This window comes from Neopsephotus bourkii, unplaced genomic scaffold (assembly GCF_033783945.1).
Source record: "Neopsephotus bourkii isolate Nb327-2 ecotype Australia unplaced genomic scaffold, CSIRO-AGI_Nbou_v1 NB_951, whole genome shotgun sequence".
Classification (NCBI taxonomy): Eukaryota; Metazoa; Chordata; class Aves; order Psittaciformes; family Psittacidae; genus Neopsephotus; species Neopsephotus bourkii.
The window spans coordinates 2,057,359-2,079,030 of NW_026901445.1; the positions used below are offsets into that span (position 1 = coordinate 2,057,359).

General features: G+C 44.2%; 1 protein-coding gene across 1 annotated transcript; it reads left to right on the forward strand.

Annotated features, from left to right (window-relative positions):
* The first annotated feature begins 1,043 nt into the window (after positions 1–1,043).
* Positions 1,044–21,050, forward strand: LOC133215062 (broad substrate specificity ATP-binding cassette transporter ABCG2-like). Its single transcript, XM_061358773.1, has 15 exons — positions 1,044–1,327; positions 1,901–1,960; positions 3,230–3,344; positions 4,588–4,740; positions 5,486–5,643; positions 6,771–6,922; positions 8,136–8,240; positions 9,058–9,323; positions 9,874–9,956; positions 10,333–10,422; positions 11,740–11,864; positions 12,221–12,375; positions 13,818–13,907; positions 18,969–19,072; positions 20,657–21,050. Exons 1-15 carry the CDS (start codon positions 1,044–1,046, stop codon positions 20,802–20,804), a joined length of 2,088 nt encoding a protein of 695 aa, XP_061214757.1. The 3' UTR covers positions 20,805–21,050.
* Positions 21,051–21,672: the final 622 nt, after the last annotated feature.

Here is a 21,672-nt window from a genome sequence, read left to right on the forward strand (position 1 = left end):
TAATAGGTGAAAGAATCCAAACTTGGTCTCCATCAGTTACAGTAACAGAAAGGGAAGCAGCCCCTTGACAAAAGAGCTCTGCTGCTGTGATTAATAAGTGACAAAAATTAATGGTTATACCCATATTGATGCAGTTCCTATTAATGTAGGCTCTAAGGCATGGACAGGAAGAACAGTTCCTTCTCTTTGCTGTTCACATGTCCTCCCTTTCAGGCGCTGAGCTCCAGAGACAGCTTATCTGCTTGAACCAGAATGCTTTATAACTGTGTGATTATAAATAGATAAAATATTTATTTTTCCTTAATGCCAGTTTGTACCATGTTTCTCCTTACTGTGTCATGTCCCGTATCTTTCCCTGCCAAGGCTGGGGGGGAAGCTCCTACCTTCAGGGTAAATGGTGCCTCCAGACAAATCCAAATTTCTCTTCCTATTTGTAGTTGTGAAGTATCTTGATACTACTTGAAACATGATAAGCAGCATGTGTAACTGTTATTTTAGTCACACTGGTATCTTTGAAACAAACTTGTGCCAGCAAACAAGGTGCAGGTGACTGGCCTTCATAAGCACAACCATCTTCCTTCCTGTGGTTCTTCATACAGGTTCATTAATAGGTTTTCTGTGCTGGCTCTGTGGCCGTGTGAGGAGAGTTAAGCAATGTTGTGCCTGAGGGAGGGGAGCTAGAGTCCCTTTAGCTTAAGCAGTAGCAGCTTGAGTTTGTAGTCCCCACTATGTTGAGCAAGAAGGTGACCATCACAAATGAGCCTGTTTTTTTACCTCATTATATACTCTTTGAGCTAGCATCACTCCAAAACCATACATGGTTTGTTCTTAAAGGCTATGTGTATTGTTCTAAATCTATGGGTTTCTGCGCTTTTGGGGGCTACTGGATGTCTTCCAGTGCGGATATCCATCATTTTGGAAACTTGGCACATGTGAGGATTGGTGTGGTGTGTGTTGGGCTTTCTTTTCCAAGACACTTTCTGCAGGAGTCTTTGCTTGCATGCCTCCTTCCCAGCATATTTTTGTTTTCCTTCTCTAAACAGATGGGAACTGCTCAAAACAACAGTAGCCTCAAAAAACTCCATGCAGCTGAGCTTGACCGACGTAACAGAGACATGATGGCAGACACATCTGATCACAGCATTATTTCTGTTGGAGGAGAGGAAGAAGTGGGCAACTTCCAACGTTCTCTTCCCACACGAGAGTCCCTCCGATCCCCTCGAGGCTCTGTTGTGAGTTTCCATAACATCCAGTACTCCATTAAGCAGTCCAGTGGATTCCTTTGTAAACGGAAAACTGTGGAAAAGAAGATCCTTCATAATGTTTAGTAAGTTCTTGCTTAAATAAAATATGAGAGGGTAGGAATTAATCTGCTCCTGTGAATCAGTGACCTCAATGTTACCTTCCAGATCCAGCTGTGCTGGTGAAGAAATTACTACCTTTCTGCCAGTCTGCAGTTCATGTGAGCACTTTCTAGTTTGCTTTTAGGTAAAATAGCTGGGATATAGCTGGAGCAGTTTCAGTGATTGATCTGAACAAATTAGGATCAAACTTGTGTGAACTCTTCTGCAAGAAGATCTAAGGGTTCCCTTAACTATGGTTCAAGCTGCAGTCAGAGGAAATGAGCAGCAGAGAACAGTTGTTTCTTCTTTTCAAGACCCCACTCAGCAGGGAAGACACTTACTTTGTGTCTTTTGTAGATTGCTTTTTATGTCCAGCTCTGGTTCTGTTCTGTCAGTCTGGGACAAGAAAGGAAAAAATACTTCTTGATTTCAGACTTAGAGAGAAGTTTTAAATAATCTCTAAGTTTTTCTTTTGACAGCATTTTGTTCACACATTTTCTACGATGATCCTTATGTGAACAGTCCTCCATTTGGAAATAACTTTTTCCTTCTTCCAGTGGCATTATGAAGCCAGGCTTGAATGCCATCCTGGGGCCAACAGGCAGTGGTAAATCTTCGTGAGTACTTTCTTCTGCTTCTTCAAATGGACATTCAGCTATTTAAAGAGGATTTGGGGTTCTGAGGGTTGGGGGAGATGTGAGGTATCTTCAGGCTCAGACCTTGCATGCCTGTGAGAAATCTGGTGATGCAGTTTGATGTCGTGTCCCTCTAGCTGCTCTGCTGCAGTTCTTGCCCTGCAGTGGTGTCACACTCCTCATCTTCTGTGATCTGTGGTCTGTATTACCACAGTCACCTTTGGTGTTGGTGGCCTGAGTTGTGACATCAGGCTGAACTGGGGTAAATGGGGCTCAGGTGTAGGCTCTGTCCTAGACCTGTAATGGGATGGCAGGGGGGATGGAAGTTCCTTCGGGGCTGGAGAGATGTTATCCCCTGTGCGGTCACTGCAGCAAGACTTCCTTGAAGATGCTAGGCTAAACCCCTCTCTGACAGCTGACAGGAATGTGGTGTAATGTCAGTCTGTAGGATGCTCTGGATCCTCAGCCTCAGCTTGGCTGTGGCCTGCTGGTGGGGGTGCACATATGCTTGAGGTCTTTGGATGAAAGCACAAAGAAATACCATGTAGACTATCTCCAGCTAGTGCTGATGCTAGTTTCCATATAACTACCGTAAAAGAACTCTTTGTCACTCTGCTTTTCAGAATGTCAGAGACTGGGAAATATGGCCAGAGTTCACATAGGTGTGCCTTTGTGGTGACCCTTGATCTCCTCTCTTAGGAGACTGCTGCCTAATCAGGATGTTTTCAAGCACTTTGTCACAGCAGTGTTTACATAGCTAGCAGACAGGCTGGCCCTCTGCATTGGCAGCAAGGAGAATCCAGTGATATGTTAAACCAAAATTATTTTCTAGAATTAATCTTAACTCTAGTCTTGTTTATACCTATTTGGGTTAATATCCTTGAGCTCAAAGTAGATAATTCTGTGCTCTGATGGCTGGAGAGCAGACTGCAGCTACTTGGCAGGGTGGTTTTCTCTGCATTTGAGGTTAGCTGTTAATACGGAGGATAAGCTTGTGTCCGTAGGGGGTTGACTGCTGTGAACTGTGAGGATCTGTATACTACACTACTGCTGTGGCACACCTTGTGCCTGAAAATCCTGACTTTCTGTACAAAGAGCTTCTTCAGAGTAGAGGAAGTCCGTTGCTGTGCCCTTTGGCTTGTAGCATGCCATTAGCAGCCTATAACTGAAGTTTTAACTGGTGGTACTTATCCAGTCAAAGGTTAAAATCAGCTATTATGGCAAAAACTAATGCCTGGTGTTTGTTTGAAGTCTCTTAGATGTGCTGGCTGCCAGAAAGGACCCAGCAGGCCTGTCTGGAGAAGTTCTTATAGATGGCATTCCACAACCTCCTAATTTTAAGTGCATCTCAGGATATGTTGTGCAGGTGAGTAACTGCCTTCGGTGGAGGGCTGGAAACCCTTGGGATGGAAGACTGCACAGGATGAGCAAAGCATGACCAACTAGGTTAGGTAATTTTCAGTGATCCGTACAGTGTCTGATTTGATAACTCAGATGTTACACTATCTACTATTTTTCTGGGATATGGAAGACAAGAGGATCAAACCGTTACTTCAACCAAGTCAAGCATGGAGGTGTTTGTCTTCCCAAAGTCACATGGATGCCCAAACCACTGGACAACTGTGGCTTTGGGCTCTGCCCTGAAGTACTAGCAAGGGTTTAAAAATATAGAAAGGTGAGGAAAAACCCCACAATGCCCAAAATCTCTTGTTGCAAAACTCAGAAGGAGTTCTAGCTGGCTGAAGTACCTTCAAGCTATCACACAATAATTCTAGGAAGTAAATAGATCCCTGCTGTTCTTCCTCTGATTCTGGCTGGCTGGGACAGAGCTTCGTTTCACTCGGAGACAGGAAAAGCCGGCTGAATCTGCGGAAGTGGGTGGAGGCCTGGACCAAGAATAGACCCTCAAAGCCCTGGGGGAGTTGAGGAGAAGGAGATTCTTCGCAACCATATAAGCAGTCAAATTCAGAAACCATTCAAGCCTCTGACTGCAGACAGATGTGGAATAGGCAGCTTTCCTGAAAACTGCCAGCTGAGGGGCTCTGGGAGCACGCATATGATGAGACTGATTCTGGGTCTTGATCCTGCAGGACAAATCTCTCCAAAAACTCAGTGTTTCATGAATGGTCAGGAAGTTTCTTGCAAGTGGTCCCACTTCAAGCCATTTTTCTCTCACATGACCAAAGCAACCAAATTTAACTTTAAAATGACAGGCAGCTAGGTGAGACATTAAATGGTCTCTCTTCCCTCCCACCCCTGTGCAGTACTCCCTAGATCAATCAGGGTGGCCCATAAACTACAAACAACACTTAATGCCTAAATACATAAATGCATACACACTTACGGGGTCAGTTTTATGCAAATGAGCATACACACATGCTAAGTCATGTGTTATCCCTATAAATCTGATGGTGTTGCAGCACTTCTCCCATCATATGGTGACCTTGAATTTTGTGCCATATAAATTTTGAAGCAGGGGTTGTCCCTCAGTCCCATTTCCACTGTCGCCCACAAACAGCTTACCCAACAACTGCCACTACAGGGACTCTGGTGCCCAGTCAGGTAGCTGAGAAGGAAGCTTTCTAACTGTCCATTTGCACTGCTTTCAGGATGATGTCGTCATGGGCACAATGACGGTGAGGGAGAACCTGCACTTCTCTGCTGCCCTGCGACTCCCTAGCTCCATCAGTGTTAAAGAGAAGGAAGAGCGAGTCACTCAGATTATCAGCGAGCTGGGATTAAATAAAGTGGCTGATGCTAAGGTGAGCAGTGAGAACACCTTTCTCAGAAATCTTACTGTCTCTGGGAACTGAACTACTTGACTCTGGGCAGTACTGCTCATGTAGTGCAGCTACAACTAACCTAAGAAGGAATCTGACTAAAGCATACTGAAAACAAGAAATCAGTCTCCAGCTCAGGAGGTAGCTTGGAAAGAGGTATGTGTATTTGCTACTAAAAAGGGAGGATTCTGGACTATGTCCAGAATGTTGTATAAGTTCAGAGGAGAAAAAGTCACCTAGTCATTGCACCTTTGAAAGTCACTTCCTGGCTTTGTGGGACAAGACAGGGAAACTGTTTTTATAGTGCTGAAAGTTGTGAGGGATGGAAAACTGGCCCATGATGGAAAAGTGCTGTGCAGAGCTTGTTCCTCCCATCTGCATCTTTACTCTCACTTTAGTTTCACTTTGCTTACCCCACTTTTACTTGAGCAGCAGGCAAGCTACCAACAAAAGGCTTCCCGGAACACCAGTGCCACCTCTGACTGCTGTGGTCTCATTCTGGCACTTCCTTGTCAGTGTCATCCTTGTTCCCTGAAGTCATAAGGTGCCTGGTACCTCTGAAAATCATGCTTTGCATACCGCTACAGTCCCTCACAGTGGGTCAGACCCATCATCTGCTGCTGGTGCTCGCATTCACTAATGAGGCTGTTGGTTGTGGAAAACCCTGAACTCCACAGCATGTGCTGACCAGGTCTTGTTGTGAATGTTCAATTTCTTGTACTTGTAGGTAGGAACAGAATTGATTCGAGGAGTGTCTGGAGGGGAACGGAAGAGAACCAACATCGGGATGGAGCTCATCACAGAGCCACCGGTCCTTTTTCTGGATGAGCCAACAACTGGCCTTGATGCCAGCACAGCCAACGCCGTCCTCATCCTCTTGAAGAAGTAAGAGTCAGTTCCTAAGGGCTCTACTGCAGTTTTGTTGTCAACTCAGTTAAAAAAAGGAATGCTGCTATGACTGAGTAGCTACAGTGCTCTTTTAAAATTAAAAAAAAAGGTAAACAAATGGACTCAGAAGTGGTAGTAAATTACTTATTTGGGTCTTGTCCAAAGCTTTCTGAAGCTGATGGGAATCCTTCCACAGCATGCATTGGGCTGGAGCCCAAAAAAGATGTAGCTTAGACAGCTGTCCTTTGCCACAGACAGGGGTGGACTGAAAGGTCAAGCCTTGCAATTGTAATTTATTGGCCTTCCAACTGAGTCTATTGCAAAGTCTCTTCCTCCACTCTGGCAACAGCCTTGAACTCAGATCAGACTTCACCTGTAGATTTACTCTGAGTGTGTACCTTCATCTCTAGATTTACTCTGAGTGTGTACCTTCATCTCCTATATTTTGGAGATAAACAGTCTTCTGGTACAAAGAGGACCAAAGAAGGCTGATTTAGTGAGAATGGGCTCCTAACCTTCCTCCTGGTTTGTAGCATGTTCATAGCATTGTTTGGTTTTGCCTGGGGGAGCTTTTTCCTCTGCTGTTTGTGGATAGAGGTCTTCAATCAGCAAGGATACTTGTTAAGCATCAGGGCTAAAGCACTTGTAAGAGCATCTGAAAAATCCAAAGCAAAACTAGTTTTGACTTCTTTTAGAGAGTAAATCTTCAGCAGAAGAGCTAAGAGAAATCTCAGCTGGCCAGACTTATGCAGGCTGCTATATAAAGCCTGGTACTGCTATTGAGTGCAGTAGGACCATTCCAGTTAGGTTGCAGCCTGGTATAGAAAATATGTGAGGAGGGTTTATACACAACTGTGGTCTCAACCTTTGCTAGCTACAGACAACATCATACTTAGTCTACCTGGACTGAGATGATGGTCCCATGTAGCGATAGGTGCTGTCCTGAAGGTCTTGCAGGCAGCATCTGACAGAGAAGGGGAAACTACAGCTTTTTTGGGTCATTACCCTGAGAAGTTGACAAGTACTTTTCTTGGATTTGGATGCTTATTTTTTGTTCAGGTTGACATGACCTTCCTGAAATGCAAAGTGTGGTTTATTTGAGAGATGTTTTGTTTCTATTTCAGCCTCTCAAGAAGAGGGCGAACCATCATATTTTCCATCCATCAGCCCCGCTATTCCATATTCAAGCTATTTGACAGTCTGACATTACTAGCTTTGGGAAAGGTGCTGTACCATGGTCCTGCAAAGCAGGCCCTGGAGTATTTCAGTTCTATTGGTAAGTCTACTGTGCCAAGAGGGAAGGCAACTGGCTAATGAGTTTAATCTGTGGGTAGGTTCTGACCCTAGCACTGGATCAGTCCTGTACTGTTTTATCACTGGGAGACTGGAGGCTGTACATATGCAATCTGAACAGTGTTATGTTAGAACAGGAAGAGAACAAAAAACCCCAAATTTTTTTAGATAACAGAGCATGTCTCTCTCCCGCCTTTGTTTTGCCTGGTATCAGGACAAAACCCCAGAATTACTTGGACATTTAGAAGCATCTTGCACAACAGACAAGATATTTATAGTTCTACCAGGCCTAGATGTCAGACACAGTGGGTTGCGAACAACAGCCTGATTTGCAGCAATCTGTATGGGCTAACTGAAGAATCTGCTCTAGTCTAAATGCAGGTGGGCAACCAAGAGGATAAAATCATGGTGTGTCTTAACATGGTTTAATTGCACTGTTGGGTGGCTGCTTCCTCTCCAAGAGTGAGGGCTTCTGACTATAATGGACAGACAAGGAGCGAGTTTCCAATATAGTTTAGATGCAGCCATGGAGACACACTGGATTGTAAGCTTTCCCTGTCTTCAAGTGAGATGTTTTAACCAATCTCACTACTTTTGCTCCTCCTCTTGGTATCCCACCTCATTTAGTTTCTCACAGGAATGCTACAGGATAAGCATCCTTGCCTTTTTTTTCTGTCCTACCCTTCACTCCTTTCCCCACCCATCCCATAGCTAGAAACCATATTAGAAGAAGCTGCTATCCAAGGATACCCCTTCCTCTTCCTTGTGACCGAGGAAACACAATCAAGAGCTGATCTTCTGCAGCAAGCATCTGAGGCTGGAGAGCAAACATCCAGCAACCTCTAGTGAGAGACTGTGTCTCTCAGTGTTGGATGTGGTTAAACAGCACTGGGAAGGAGGAAAGAACTGTGTATGCTGAGCTAGCTGAGTAGAAGCAACTTACGGATTTCTTCTCACCTGAAATCAGCAGAGAATAAGCAACTTTGAAGCTTTGTATATATACCTCAGATTCACTGGCTGCTAAGTCCTGTCCATTGAACTTCCATAAGCTAATGCTCACGGAAAGCAATGAAGTTCTCTTGTAGGAGGGTTGCAGAAGGGCGATATACTATTAGACCTGATTTTCCAAGTGTGGTCTGTGCAATACAAACAGGTTACATATGTGAGTTTGTTTGTTTTGGTTTGTTTTTTTTAAGGGTATGAATGTGAACCCTTCAACAATCCAGCTGACTTCTTCCTTGATATCATAAATGGTGATTCAAGTGCTGTAGCAGCAAGCAAGGAAGAGGACACAGGGAAAGGTAAACTGTGAAGGAGAAATCCACTGTTGGATGGTGTAGAGGTCAAGATGTATGTATTGATGACAAGCTTTTATTCTCTGGGTTTCCTCCAATCTAAGGCCACATTATCTTTTTATTTTTCCTACTCAGACACTTTGATGTGGACTTCTTTAAAGAACTCAAACTTTTAAAGGGATTTTTTTTTCCTTCAGTAATATAGGAGAGCAGTGATAAGTATCAGCAATTCACAAAACCCATGTGGGAAAGACTGAAAACCAAGAATTGCTTAGTCTCAAGAGACAGCTGACTTAAGTTTTCAGTCACATAAGAGACTGCTGCAGGGAAGACAGGGTATATAGGCTAAGGAGTAATGGATTTACAGTCCAGTGAGAAAGTTTGAAACTAGATTAGAGCAAAACTCTGTAACAGTGAGTGGAATGGTAGGAAATGCTTCTTTGAGGATGCTGTAGCATATCCATGACTGAACATAAGGGAACAGTTTTCATAACGGTGCTTCTTGGGGATGGAGAAATGGATCAGAGCCGACACTGATTTTCCCCAAATTAACAAAGGGTTTCTGATTCCTCATTCCAAGGATAAGACCATTTTCATGCCACAAAGAACTGGCAGATTAGCTAGGTTTGGTTAAAACTGTAGGGAAACCCTCCCACTCAAGTTATCCTCGTAAGATCAGAGCTAAGGCTTGAACAATTCAGATTCTCTGGGCATTCCTGCTTTATTTATTCAGCTTCAAAAGTCTTATGAGCATGTTGATGAGCCATGTCTGAAGGTTAGGTTCATGGGGAATCAGAAGCCATATCTTGTCTTTCTCACTCAGAGGTTAGCAGTGAAAATGGAGTGGCAGAAGGTAATGTGGACAGCAGTGTAGTAGATGTGCTGCACCAGAAGTATCTCAAATCCAGCCTGTATCAGAGCACAAAAGAAGCCCTGGGGAACGTGGAGCTTGGACGGGGAAGAAAGCACAAAGCATCCAAGCAGGGGCATGAGATTACCTATGCAAATGGATTCCTCACCCAGCTGTACTGGGTGTCCAAGCGTTCCCTGAAGAACCTCATCAGGAACCCACAGGCCTCTGTTGCACAAGTAGGTAACAATTGTCTGACTCCCACTGCTCTCAGTCACATAATCTGCAATTTGTAAGGTACATTTTTGTTTTGAAAGACAGATAGGGAAACAGGAAAGTCCTGTGCTGCTGCCACGGAAGTGGAGTGAGATGTCTAGCTACCTTTGTTGCTTTTGAAGTCTCCATTTTAGCTTAGCACAGGACGACTGCCCTGAAAGTTTGGAACTGGGGGAAATGCTCCATCCTCTGCTTTACATGGGAAGCTTCTCAGGTGATGCTAATTTTGTGCTTCAGATTCTTGGAATTCTAAGCTAGGTTATTCTTTGAGTATGCTTCTGCTAACCTTTTCCAGCCAAAGAAGATCAGAGAAAGGAGAAGAGTGAAGAGGATAAACTCAGAAAATTTGCCATAAAGCTTTCAATTGTGTGTGTGATTGGTATACATTGACTCACAACAGCAAAGTTCTAGGCAGCTGTGAATCTTAAACTCTGCATATGCCTTAATAATAGCTTTGTCCCTCTTTACTTATCTGAAGGACTCTCTTTTTCCCTTTCTTCTTTCCACTTCTAGATTGCAGTGACCATAATTCTAGCCTTGGTTGTGGGTGCTATCTTTTTTGGTGTAAAACTGGATCGAAGTGGCATTCAGAATCGGTAAGTTGGAAAGCCACAGCTTTGCTCATTTTCTATCTGTAGCAGAAAGGTTTCAGTGACAGGGAAGGCCTTGGGATCCACCTGGGCCACAAAGGAGGGTAGGGCTCACAACCCTCAATGCACTGCAGCATGATATTGCTGGAGGTCCTAAAAGGACTTCAGTTCTGTTGGGCTCACACATATGTGCAAAGGAGATGTGAAAGGGAAGATAAAGGAATAAATCTGGTTTTGCAGCAAAGAGTTATGGTAGCACAATTAAATATCTCTGTTCTGTGGACAGAGACAAAAAAGCACTGACTCGACGGTATGCTGATATCTGAGGATGCCAGTGTTGATCTAGGCGCTTTCCTCACTTTTTGACTGTTCTATCTTGTAGGGCTGGGTCCTTGTTTTTTGTCACCACGAACCAGTGTTTTTCCAGTGTCTCTGCGATAGAGCTGTTCATCAGAGACAAGAAACTATTTGTGTAAGTAGTGAGGCACTTAGACCATTTCATACCCTGGAGTGAGGCACAGGGAATATCTTAAGGGCTAAACAAAATTATTTCCACCAAAAGCTTGATTGTTCCCTTGCCACATCAGATTGTAACAGTAATGCTAATTGGTCTGTAGAGCAGGGAGGTGAAATACTAAGAGGTGGGGGAAGAAGGGGAGAAATAAAGTGCTTTTATTTGCATACTGCATCACAGTTTACCGAGAAGTGCTTTTCCTGCTCACTTGCCACTTTTGGTTAACAGCTGTTTTTGAAGTCTGCATGTGAATCCTGACTGTGAACCCTGCCTGCCCTCTTGCTGATGTGGTTGAAACGCTGTCTTGCAGTGGTCCTAAAGTGCAAATATGAAGTGACAGTTCTTGGAAAAGCTTTGCAGGGGATGCTTAGATGAAGAGGGCTGCTGGCTGGCTCACAAGAGCTACCTAATCATCAAGCACATCTCTCTGTTTATATATATACATATATATATGTATGTATGCATATGTATGTGAATGCATGTATATATCATATACACATATGTAAATATTCATGCATGTTGAAAATGGATTTTGGAATAGCCTCCAGCTAATGGGATGAAAAGTCAAGAGACAGATCCTGTGCAGTAAAGAAGAAATTGGAGAGTTGTGCCTGGAATGCATATCCACCCACAGGTTGCTCAGAGCAGTTTAATATTGCCCCTAACAGCTGCTCAGGAGTGAATATTTCCCACAAGGACATTTCTTGCCAGTCTGACCTGCTTACCAGCTTAGTTTACCAGCTGTGATTTTGGGACCTCACCAATTAAAGGATCTTTTTGTGAGCTCCATTAAGCAGCAAAACAATCATAGTGACATTTAATTGGCCTGTGAACTGGAGGTGAGTGGGTCTCCTTAAGGGTGTTTTCCCATTGTTGGGTATCATTCCTTCTTGCCTGGAAGCAGCTGTATGAGTTAGCTGTGGACTAAGCCTTCCTCCAGTTAGTAGCAGTCTAATACTTTCCCATGCTCTTGTGTGAAGGATCATTCTCTTTGAAAAGAGATTCAGGAGCTTTTTCCCACTATGTAACTTAGCAGTCACATAGCTTTTAATTCATTTTCCTCAGAGGTTCTCAGTATGACTGCATGGCTGTGAGACAGATCAGCCTTTACTTTACAGAGAAGGAAGTGACAGCATAGAGATGGTAAGCAACTTGCATATAGAGGATTCAGTGGCAGAGAAAACAGAAACCACATCAGGATAAACCAGACACACATACTGAGCCTGCTTCCTAGGCAACCTCTAAACCTGTACAACTCCCTTCCTGTCCTTGTAGCCATCAGTACACCAGTGGATATTACCGTGTGTCTGCCTACTTCCTGGCCTTGATGATAGGAGATCTGCTGCCCATGAGAACTGCTCCAGCCATCATATTCTCATGCATCACTTACTGGATGATTGGTAAAGAATTGATTCTTTCGTTGAACATGTCGTCTTCCAACATATTTGATTTCTGTCTTAGCCATAGTTCCTGTATCTATAACAGGAAACTATTTGAAACTTCAACTGATTTAAGTGCTTGGCATCATGACTTCAAAGGACTCTGGGGCAGGGGCAGAGACACCCGCCATCTAAGACAGGAACCTGCTTGACCACATCTTTTGGTAATGCTCTTTGGGCCTTCAGAACATGCATAGTTCCTGCCACCTCCAAAGTCGGTCTTCCTGCTTTCCCTGTCTTGTACAGGAGTCCGAGGGTCCTCTCTGGGATTCATAATGTGGTTGTTTACTGGACTCTTTCCTTTCTGTTTTTGACAGGATACCAAGCTGTTGCAGGCCGGTTCTTCTTCTTCATGCTGAGCCTGATGATGGTGTCCTACACTGCCACGGCCATGTCTCTGGCTATCAGTGCTGGGATGGATGTGGTGGCTGTGGCCAACCTGCTCATCACTATTTGTTTTGTTCTCATGCTTGTAAGTATATAAGGGGGTGTGTGCTCATTTGGTGGAGGTGAGGAAGTAACTCAGACAGCCTGAGAGGATTGGGTGGAGCCAGCCCTAAGCAGGCTGAGAATCCACAGGCCAGTGGCATCTAGGTCCCATGCCTGTGATTTTATTGTCACTATAGTCAAAAGATGTACTTCTGCCAACTTGTAATCTAAGGGTCAAATCATTGCTCAAGTGCAATTCAGTAGACGTGATGCCACCAGAGCTTTGCAGTGTGCCCCCAACAGTGTTGTTTATTGTATTTTTTAAATTTTTCCCTACAAAAATTGAAAAAAAATCTTGCATTTCCAGTATTATAAATTTAAGTGATCAATTAGATAATTTAAAAGGAAAAAAAAAACTTGAAATAAACTTTAGATTGATTCATTTTATTGAATTAATTTCTGTTACCCAATGGGATTAGCAGGAGCATACTCTTTCTTTAACTGAGTATTGTCTCTAGGTTCCAGAAATTACTTCAGTACTCTTCCTCAAGGACTTCTAAGGAAGAGAGCAAATGAGAAAGGGAAGAGAGCAAATGAGAAAGGAATTTTGACTACTTACAGATGAGGCATGTGAATTCTCTTCCAAAGAGATAATGATGTTAGTAATAAAACTTCTTGACTGTGAGGCCTATCAAGTTAGAGTAAAAAGTACCTCCTGTCAGGTGATTCCTGGTAGCTGTCTGAATTCATATCCTGAGCCCAAGGCACATCCCTTATTCTTCAATTTGCAACTTAACTTGCTTTTGCCATAAGCTAAGTGATAGCGTATCGCTTCAAATGCATGCTGTGAGTGAGAAACGTGCATGCGTAGTGAAGGGCAGCTGATGTACATTGAGTTAAGTCACAGTGTGTAAGGAATGGCACATGCACAGTCTGAAAGATAGCAGGGTAAGCACAAAAACACTTGTGCTGAAGCATAGCCTGAAGTGTCATGTTTGGCTATGAAATCCAATTGTACTAAGAAGTGAAAGAGCAGATCTTGTTCCAGACAGGAGAGGGTACACATTAACGATGTAGGTCAGAGGACGAAGATGAACAGTAACAGCCCTTAAGGATCCCCAGTTTCCTTCTTGTTTCTATACTTGCTCACCTTCCAGTCATCCTCCTTTAGCCTCTATCTGGCCTACTATAGGACACAGTCCTCCAGAGTAAAAAGCTGTTAGCATACATGCTCCTTAGCTCACGTGAATATAGAAAACCTTTCTGACCTCTTTGCAAGCAGATGAACTTGGAGTGCTGTTGGGCCAGATGGCTGGGACCACTTCAAGGTTTGACCCTCTTGCCTGTAGGCATGGGTGTAACAGCAGCAGGAGGTCCATCAATCCCGGTGCACCTCTGCTGGGCAACTGCAGTATCTGTGCAAGAATGGTACTGCTTGCAGTAAACAGAATTTGTGACTCATTAGTCTCTTCTGTTCTGTTTCAGATCTTCTCAGGCCTCCTAGTAAACCTCCCTTCTGTAATGGGCTGGCTGAACTGGCTCAAGTACTTCAGCATTCCCCGATACGGACTCACTGTGAGTAGGTAGTGGCACTGGTCTCCTGTGAGTAATGTAGCCCCCCTGCTGCTTCCTTGAGAGGTTTTGAGTATACATGAAGTTCTTTTAAAAGTCAGATTTAGCGTTTTTTACCATGAACATGGTACAAGAACAACAAATCAGACAACTCCCAGAAGGAAGCAGAAGTTAATCTCTGTGTGAGAAATGGAAGTCTTGGAGACTGAACAAATCTTTTGTGCTGTTTGGACAGCAGCAGAGTGAGCTGTCCAGTGAGGCACTAATTCCTAATCTGAATAGTTGATCCCTATGGTTTAGAATAAAGTTAAATATTGTATGGCCTCTCCAGGGACTGCTGTTTGGGTAGCAAGTTTTATATTAATGACTGTCCAACTGGTAAAAGAATTTAGCACAATGCCAGTGTTGCTTTGTGTGGCTCCATTTGAAGTGAAATATGACTTACTGACATTTCTAAATAATAAGGAGCTGGGGTAGCAGAAAGCTAAGGGTGCAGCTGCTTGAAACAAAGTAACTCACGACCCCAGGTACAACTACACGTTGGGCAAAGAAAGAAGAGATTCAGAGCAGCCCTCTGGAGAAGGACTTGGGGATGTTGGTCAAAGAGAAACTGAACATGAGCCGGCTTCATTGTGTGCTTGCAGCCCAGAAAGCCAACTGTATCCTGGGCTGCATCAAAAGGAGCGTGACCAGCAGGTTGAAGGAGGTGATCCTGCCTCTCTACTCTGCTCCCTGCCCCTCAGTAGGCTGACTCAGATGAAAGTGGATAAACTGGAACTCATTGCTGGCAAGACCGAAACCCATGACTATATCATTGAAATGTAACTTTGAATCCAAAGACTTAGGCACCAGACCATCCTCCATGTGAAATTTGGACCAGTTCCTCAGAAAGGCAGTGGTTAAGAGCTTCAAAACAAAAAGGAACATAAACATACAATTCCAAGAATGGTGATGTGTCTTCTAATCATCATCATCATGGCTTGACTTCGTGAACGAAGATTTGGGAAGGGCTTTACCCACGCTTACTACAAGCGCGCTGATGACTAAGAAGGCCAATGTGGGATAGGCAAATCCGGCTACAAAAAGCACAGCAGAAGGTTTCCTTGGGTGGTACAGGTGGGGCGTGATTCTTCCTGCGTTGTCTTTTCTCCTCGAGACTAGAACTTTGTGAGCTCTCAAAGGAGTCAACGGCATTATGTATGGTGTGCCTCCAAGTCTCCCGATTGGAGGCCAAGGTGAACCACTGATGGTAGTCAATATGGCCAAGGCTAAGGTATTGTTTCAGGGAGTCCTTATATCTCTTCTTTGGGGCATCTCTCTTGCGGCTACAGGTGGCAAGTTCACCATAAAACACGATCTTGGGGAGGCGGTGATCCTTTATTCTAGAGATGTGCCCTGCCCAGCGCAGCTGCAATTTCAGCAATGTGGCCTCGATGCTGGTGACCCCTGCCTGTTCGAGGACAGTGACATTAGACACATAGTCAGTCCAATGGATGTTTAGAATTGTACGGAGGCAGTGCTGATGAAAGCGTTCCAGGAGTCGCAGGTGATGACGGTAGATGACCCATGATTCAGACCCATATAAAAGAGTAGACAATACAATGGCTCTGTAGACACTGACCTTTGTACTTTTCTTCAGGTGTTTATTACACCAGACTCTTTTATGGAGTTTTCCAAAGGCTCTATATGCCTTTGCTATTCTGTTGTCTATCTCTTTGTCGATCGTGGCATCCGAGGAAATGATGCTTCCCAGATAGCTGAACTGCTGAACTGTCTTAAGGTCTGACTCGCCGATGGTAATATGGGGATGGCGATAATCTTCTTGGGGTGCAGGTTGGTAGAGGACTACTGTCTTCTTCAAGCTGACTTCCAGCCCAAAAACCTCAGCTGCCTCCGCAAAGCAAGATGTTAAACGCTGCAGAGCTGCTTCTGTGTGGGCAACAAGGGCGGCATCATCAGCAAAGAGCAGTTCACGGACAAGATGGTTTAGGGTCTTAGTGTGGGCCTTCAGTCGCCTTAGATTGAATAGGCTACCATCGGTACTATATCGAATATAAATGCCGTCTTGTTCGTCGAGGTCTGCTGTAGCCCTTTGGAGCATCATGCTGAAGAAGATTGTGAATAAGGTCGGTGCGAGAACGCAACCTTGTTTCACACCATTGGTTATTGGGAAAGGCTCAGAGAGTGCATCACCATACCTGACTTGGCCTTGCTGATCCTCATGTAACAGAATAATCATTTTGAGGAACTTGGGGGGACAACCTAATCATTCTAAGATCAGCCACAAGCCTTTCCTGCTCACAGTGTCAAAAGCTTTGGTGAGGTCAACGAAAGTTACGTATAACCCCTTATTCTGTTCTCTACACTTTTCTTGCAATTGTCTGAGAACAAATATCATGTCTGTGGTACTTCTATTAGCCCTGAAACCACACTGACTTTCAGGTAGAAGTTCTTCTGTGCTAGCAGGTACTAGTCTGTTCAGTTGTATTCTTGGAAGAATTTTACCAGCAATGGAGAGCAGAGTTATACCACGGTAGTTTGAGCAGTCTGACTTGGCACCTTTTTTCTTATACAGAGTGACGATGATTGCGTCACGAAAGTCTGACGGTATTTTGCCTTGTTCCCAACAGCACACAACTAGCTCATGAAATTTAGCGTGAAGTGCTTGGCCTCCATGCTTCCATATTTCAGGTGGGACTCTGTCAACCCCAGCTGCCTTGCCAGTTTTCACCTGCTGTATGGCCTTAAGAGTCTCTCCCATGGTAGGGGCTAAATCCAATTCGTTTTTCACTGGATGTTGCAGAATGTGCTGGATTCCTTCGCCTTGGACTACACGATTTGCACTAAAGAGGGTTTGAAAATGTTCAGACCAACGATTCAGGATGGAGATTTTATCTGTAAGAAGCGTTTGGCCATCTGCACCAAGTAAAGGGCTTTGAACCTGGAATGTGGGTCCATACACTGTGTTCAGAGCCTCATAGAATCCTCTGTGGTCACCCAAATCTGAACATAGTTGAGTCTTTTCTGCTAGGTTGAGCCACCACTTGTTCTGGATGTCTCTAAGTTTCTGTTGGAGTTTGCTACATGCAAGATGAAAGGCTGGTTTTCTTACATGGCAGAGTGGCTGAGCGAGGTGTGCTTGATGAGCAGATCTCTTTTTTGTCAGCAATTCCTGAACCTCCTGGTTGCTATCGTCAAACCAGTCTTTGTCTTTCTTTGAGGAGAACCCAATGGATTCACGGAGGACTGCAGGATGCTATTTTTGATATGTTGCCAAAGCGCTTCAGGAGAAGAATCTATGCATTGGTCTTCAAGCCTAGTTTGAAGGTTAGCCTGAAAGCTGTTCCTCACTGCAGCTATTTGAAGATTATCAACATTGAGCCTCCTCCTTGGAATGCCGCCCCTCTTAGGTTTGGGCTTGAAGTGGAAATTAAGTTTGCAATGCACAAGGCGGTGGTCTGTTTGGCGTTCTGCACTAGGCATCACTCTGGTCTGGCAGACATCACGAATATTTCTCTGGCGCACTAAAACATAATCAATAAGGTGCCTATGTTTAGATTGAGGATGCATCCAGGTTGTCTTCCAGCTGTCTTGCTGCTGGAAGATAGTGTTGGTGATGGTAAGCTGTTGCTCTGCACAGAACTCTAGTAAGAGATGACCGTTAATCATTGCAGCTGCCAACACCGTGCTTGCCTAGTACTCCTTTCCAGGCTTCAAAGTTCTTTCCTACTCGGGCGTTGAAGTCACCAAGGATTATGATCTTCTTTTCTATAGGAACTTTCTGAGTGAGGTGACGCAGGTCGGAGTAGAATTTTTCTTTTTCTGCAGGGTCAGCTTGCAGAGTTGGAGCATATATGCTGAAAAGAACAACGTGTTGCTTATTGTGTAGTGGAAGATGTAAGGAGATAATACGGTCGGAATGACCTATCGGCAGATTTTCAAGTTTGGAGGCTATGGAGTTTTTAATCATGAGCCGACTCCAGAAAGATGACTTTCAGTTTTGGGTTTGCCTGACCAGTAGAGTGTATAGCCAGCACCATGTTCTTTGAGGCTACCTTCCTCATGAAGGCGAACTTCACTGGGAGCAGCGATATCGATGTTAAGTCATGACAATTCATGGGCAATTAGCGCAGAACGGCGCTCAGGATGCCCACTGTTCACTGTATCAAGCATGGTTCTGATGTTCCAACATGCGAGTGTCAATCTGGACACACCTTTGGAGGCAGGTGTATGCCTTTGTCTCTTTGTCTTTAATTGACCGCAATAGAAGATGCCCGTTGGCCGCGGCTAGCCAACCAGGTAGAGGGGGAGATGAGCTTTGGTTAGGCCACCTTTTCTAGGCCTCTCTCCATATGGAGCAAGCAGTGCTGTCCTTGAAAAAGGCTGCTTGGTCATTCAGGATGCTGCCAAACAAGACTGTCATCTCCTGGGTCAGACTTGAGCGACCAATGTCCTGAACTGCCTGCATGCAGGGTTGGGTCTGCGACTTCCAGTGCACCTTATCACCTCCCGTTTCGTCCCTCGCCTGTCACTACAGGGCTTTGCAAGTGTGGGTAAACCCTTTGGGCCTGCACAGTGGATTTATTTTAGGTGAGGCACAGCTTGCGCAGAACCGGCCTCACCCTTTACACCTGAGGTTTATCTGCCAGAGCCTAGCGAGCTTGGATGGTGGCAGCAAAGTCCTCAGGTCGTAGGTTTAATTAGAGTATCCTTCTCTTAGATGGATAGCCTTACAGGGCTACATGAGCTCCATCTCCCTGGGTTTGAAGTTGGAGTTGTCCTTCTCCTAGGATGGTTGCCCGAAGGCTAGTGAGCCCATCCTGCCCATGGACACACTTTGTCTGACCCTTCATTTGAGAGCTGACTGGCATGGGAGACCCTACCGGAAGCATAAGCCACCACCAGCATAACTCCCAACTTCACAAGGGCACGCAAGCTCTTTCCCCACGACAAGGGGGTGTCCATGAAAGAGTGTCTTCTAATAATCAAGTTAGTTTAAGGTGTTTCAGTTTTAGCATTCCAAATAACTAACTGTAAAAATGCAATGTCTGCCTCTTTCCCTAGGCTCTTCAAGTGAATGAGTTCAGAAACCTCTACTTCTGTGGGGAGAAGAATCCGAATGTTACAGTGCCTGCAAACAGTTGTCCCCCTGATATCTCAGGAGAAATGTAAGTCTCTAACTCATGGTGGCCTGAATGGTGATGACTTGCTTAAAGAGAAGTGTGACTGTTTGAAATATTTATATTATTGACAGAATAACCACTCACAAGCCAGTCTCAATAAAAAATCCCAAGATAATGCATTTTAGAATTATGTAGTAAAACTTCATAAAAACCCAACAGTGAAGTAAGGATGAAATGTTAGTCCTAAAAGTAGGCAGATGAGCAGAATTAGATTTTGGGTTTTTTAACCTAGCCCTACCTTATCAGTTTTCTTAAACAAATGCAGGGTCACTTAACAAAGGAAATGCACTGTGTTGACAACTACAAAGTTGTTGGGAAGCAGTAGACCCGTGATCACAAACATGCCTGCCCATCAGAGTTTGTTTGTAAATATTAACCTCCCTCCAGATACAGGAGAGTACCAAGGTATCTATCTCCCAGTGCTATTGTCCCACTTGGAATACTCTTTGACTATTGATACCTTAAGCTGTAGCAATATAAGTATTTTGTGACCCCAACTATTCTATGATTCTATGGTAGAGAGCTGGCAAACTGAGGTTATTGCAGGGAACAGTGCTGGAGCAGTGTTTCCACAGTTTTTGGACCCCAAACTGATGCTATGGACCTCCACTGTTTGCTCTGTGAAATTAATGCTTCTGTACTTGCCATGGTTTAATGTGGTGCTGAGGTTTACTCATAAGTTGCCAGCTACCTATAAACAACAATTAGGATATCAGTGAAAAAAAATATGAGAAACAGAGAACTAGATTTGTCTCTTAAGCTTATTTTTGTAATGATAGGTTATGAAGTTCAGAAACTTAACATGAGCCAGCTTCAGTGTACGCTCGCAGAGAGAAAGCCAACCATATCCTGGGCTGCATCAAAAGGAGCGTGACCAGGAGGTCGAAGGAGGTGATCCTGCCCCTCTGCTGTCGTGTGACCTCAGCTGGAGTATTGTGTGCAGTTCTGGTGTCCTCAACATAAAAAGGACATGGAACTGCTGGAAAAAGTCCAGAGGAGGCCACAAAGAGGTTTGGGGGCTGGAGCACCTCCCCTATGAAGACAGGCTGAGAAAGTTGGGGCTGTTCAGCCTGGAGAAGAGAAGGCTGCGTGGAGACCTCATAGCAGCCTTCCAGTATCTGAAGGGGTCCTATAGGGATGCTGGGGATGGACTCTTCATTAGGGACTGTAGTGATAGGACAAGGGGTAATGGGTTAAAACTTAAACTGGGGAAGTTTAGATTGGACATAAGGAAGAAGTTCTTTACTGTAAGGGTGGTGAGGCACTGGAATGGGTTGCCCAAGGAAGTTGTGAATGCTCCATCCCTGGCGGTGTTCAAGGCCAGGTTGGACAGAGCCTTGGGTGACATGGTTTAGTGTGAGGTGTCCCTGCCCATGGCAGGGGGGTTGTAACTAGATGATGTCAGGGTCCTTTCCAAGCCTAACTATTCTGTGATTCTGTGAAGTTACTCTCTTTCTGTCCTGTTTTGCAGTTGAGGGTAAAAGAATCTTTGTGGGACAGGAATAAAAACAATACCTGAAGACTTGCACCACATAGTATTACTAACTTCTGGCCCATGCTCTTCTGCAGGTGTTCTGGTGAAGCGTACCTGTGCAGCCAAGGAATTGTACCTACCAACTGGGCAATGTGGGAAAACCTAGTGGCTCTCTTCTGTATGACTGTTATTTTCCTTATCATTGCCTATGCAAAACTCCGTTTTATGAGAAAGTTCACATAGACTTGCTTGCAGCTTCTCTTGTCTTAAAAGTGCAAAGCTTGTTAGAACCTACTGGAAGTTGCCAAAAGATTTCAGCTGACTTTACTGAACTTCAGACAGGAACCCTGTCTCCTTGTTTCTGGAGCATGATCTCCATGCAATTATGTGATTTTGGTTTTTAAAAAGAAATGCATTGATGTACATCATATAAATTACTTTTTTTTAAAGAATACAATTCTTATAATTCCTTATGTACATATCAAACTATATATTGTAAAGCATTATTCTTCTGTGGCCAACTTAAACAGGAAATGTTCAGAGGTAAATGTGAGCTTCTTCATCACCATATACAGGTGATATAAGGTGGTGATGGTGTTTATGCATTGATATACTGCCCCTTGATAGTGCCTGTCACACCTAAGAGCTAGAGACCATTCACAGCATGCTGGAAATGCATTTGAGTTTGAAGTCAGTACAGGGAATGAGCACTCCTTGCCAAGCAAGAACAGTTGTATTTCTAGTCACTTCTCACTGGAAGCTACTTGCAGAAACAACTTTTGCTTGGCTAAAAGCTAAACAGCAGTGGTGGACAACGTTTCGCCTAAGAAGAGTGAGTTTTGTTGTAAACAACAAACGAACTCCCCCACCCCGTGCACCAACCCAAACCAAACAACCCTCCCAAAAACCCAACAACAAGAAAATGTGCATTTTCTACTTAAAAGGAGAGGAGGAAATTCACTTCCTTCTTTTTTTTTTTTTTTTTGTTCTTTTTTCTTCCAATAAAAAATCATATACTTGACAATGACACATCTTAATGAGTACCGGCACTGTCTATATATAGTACTACTTACACCATGGACTGAAAAAGCTCATGTAGACACTGCTGTGG

Excerpts from the sequence above, each read along its gene's own strand:
- LOC133215062 (XM_061358773.1), top strand. The coding sequence starts at position 1,044 with ATGGGAACTGCTCAAAACAACAGTAGCCTCAAAAAACTCCATGCAGCT. Across the intron at positions 1,328-1,900 it reads AAGATCCTTCATAATGTTTA|TGGCATTATGAAGCCAGGCT; the intron begins GTAAGTTCTTGC and ends TCCTTCTTCCAG. Across the intron at positions 10,423-11,739 it reads AGAGACAAGAAACTATTTGT|CCATCAGTACACCAGTGGAT; the intron begins GTAAGTAGTGAG and ends CTGTCCTTGTAG.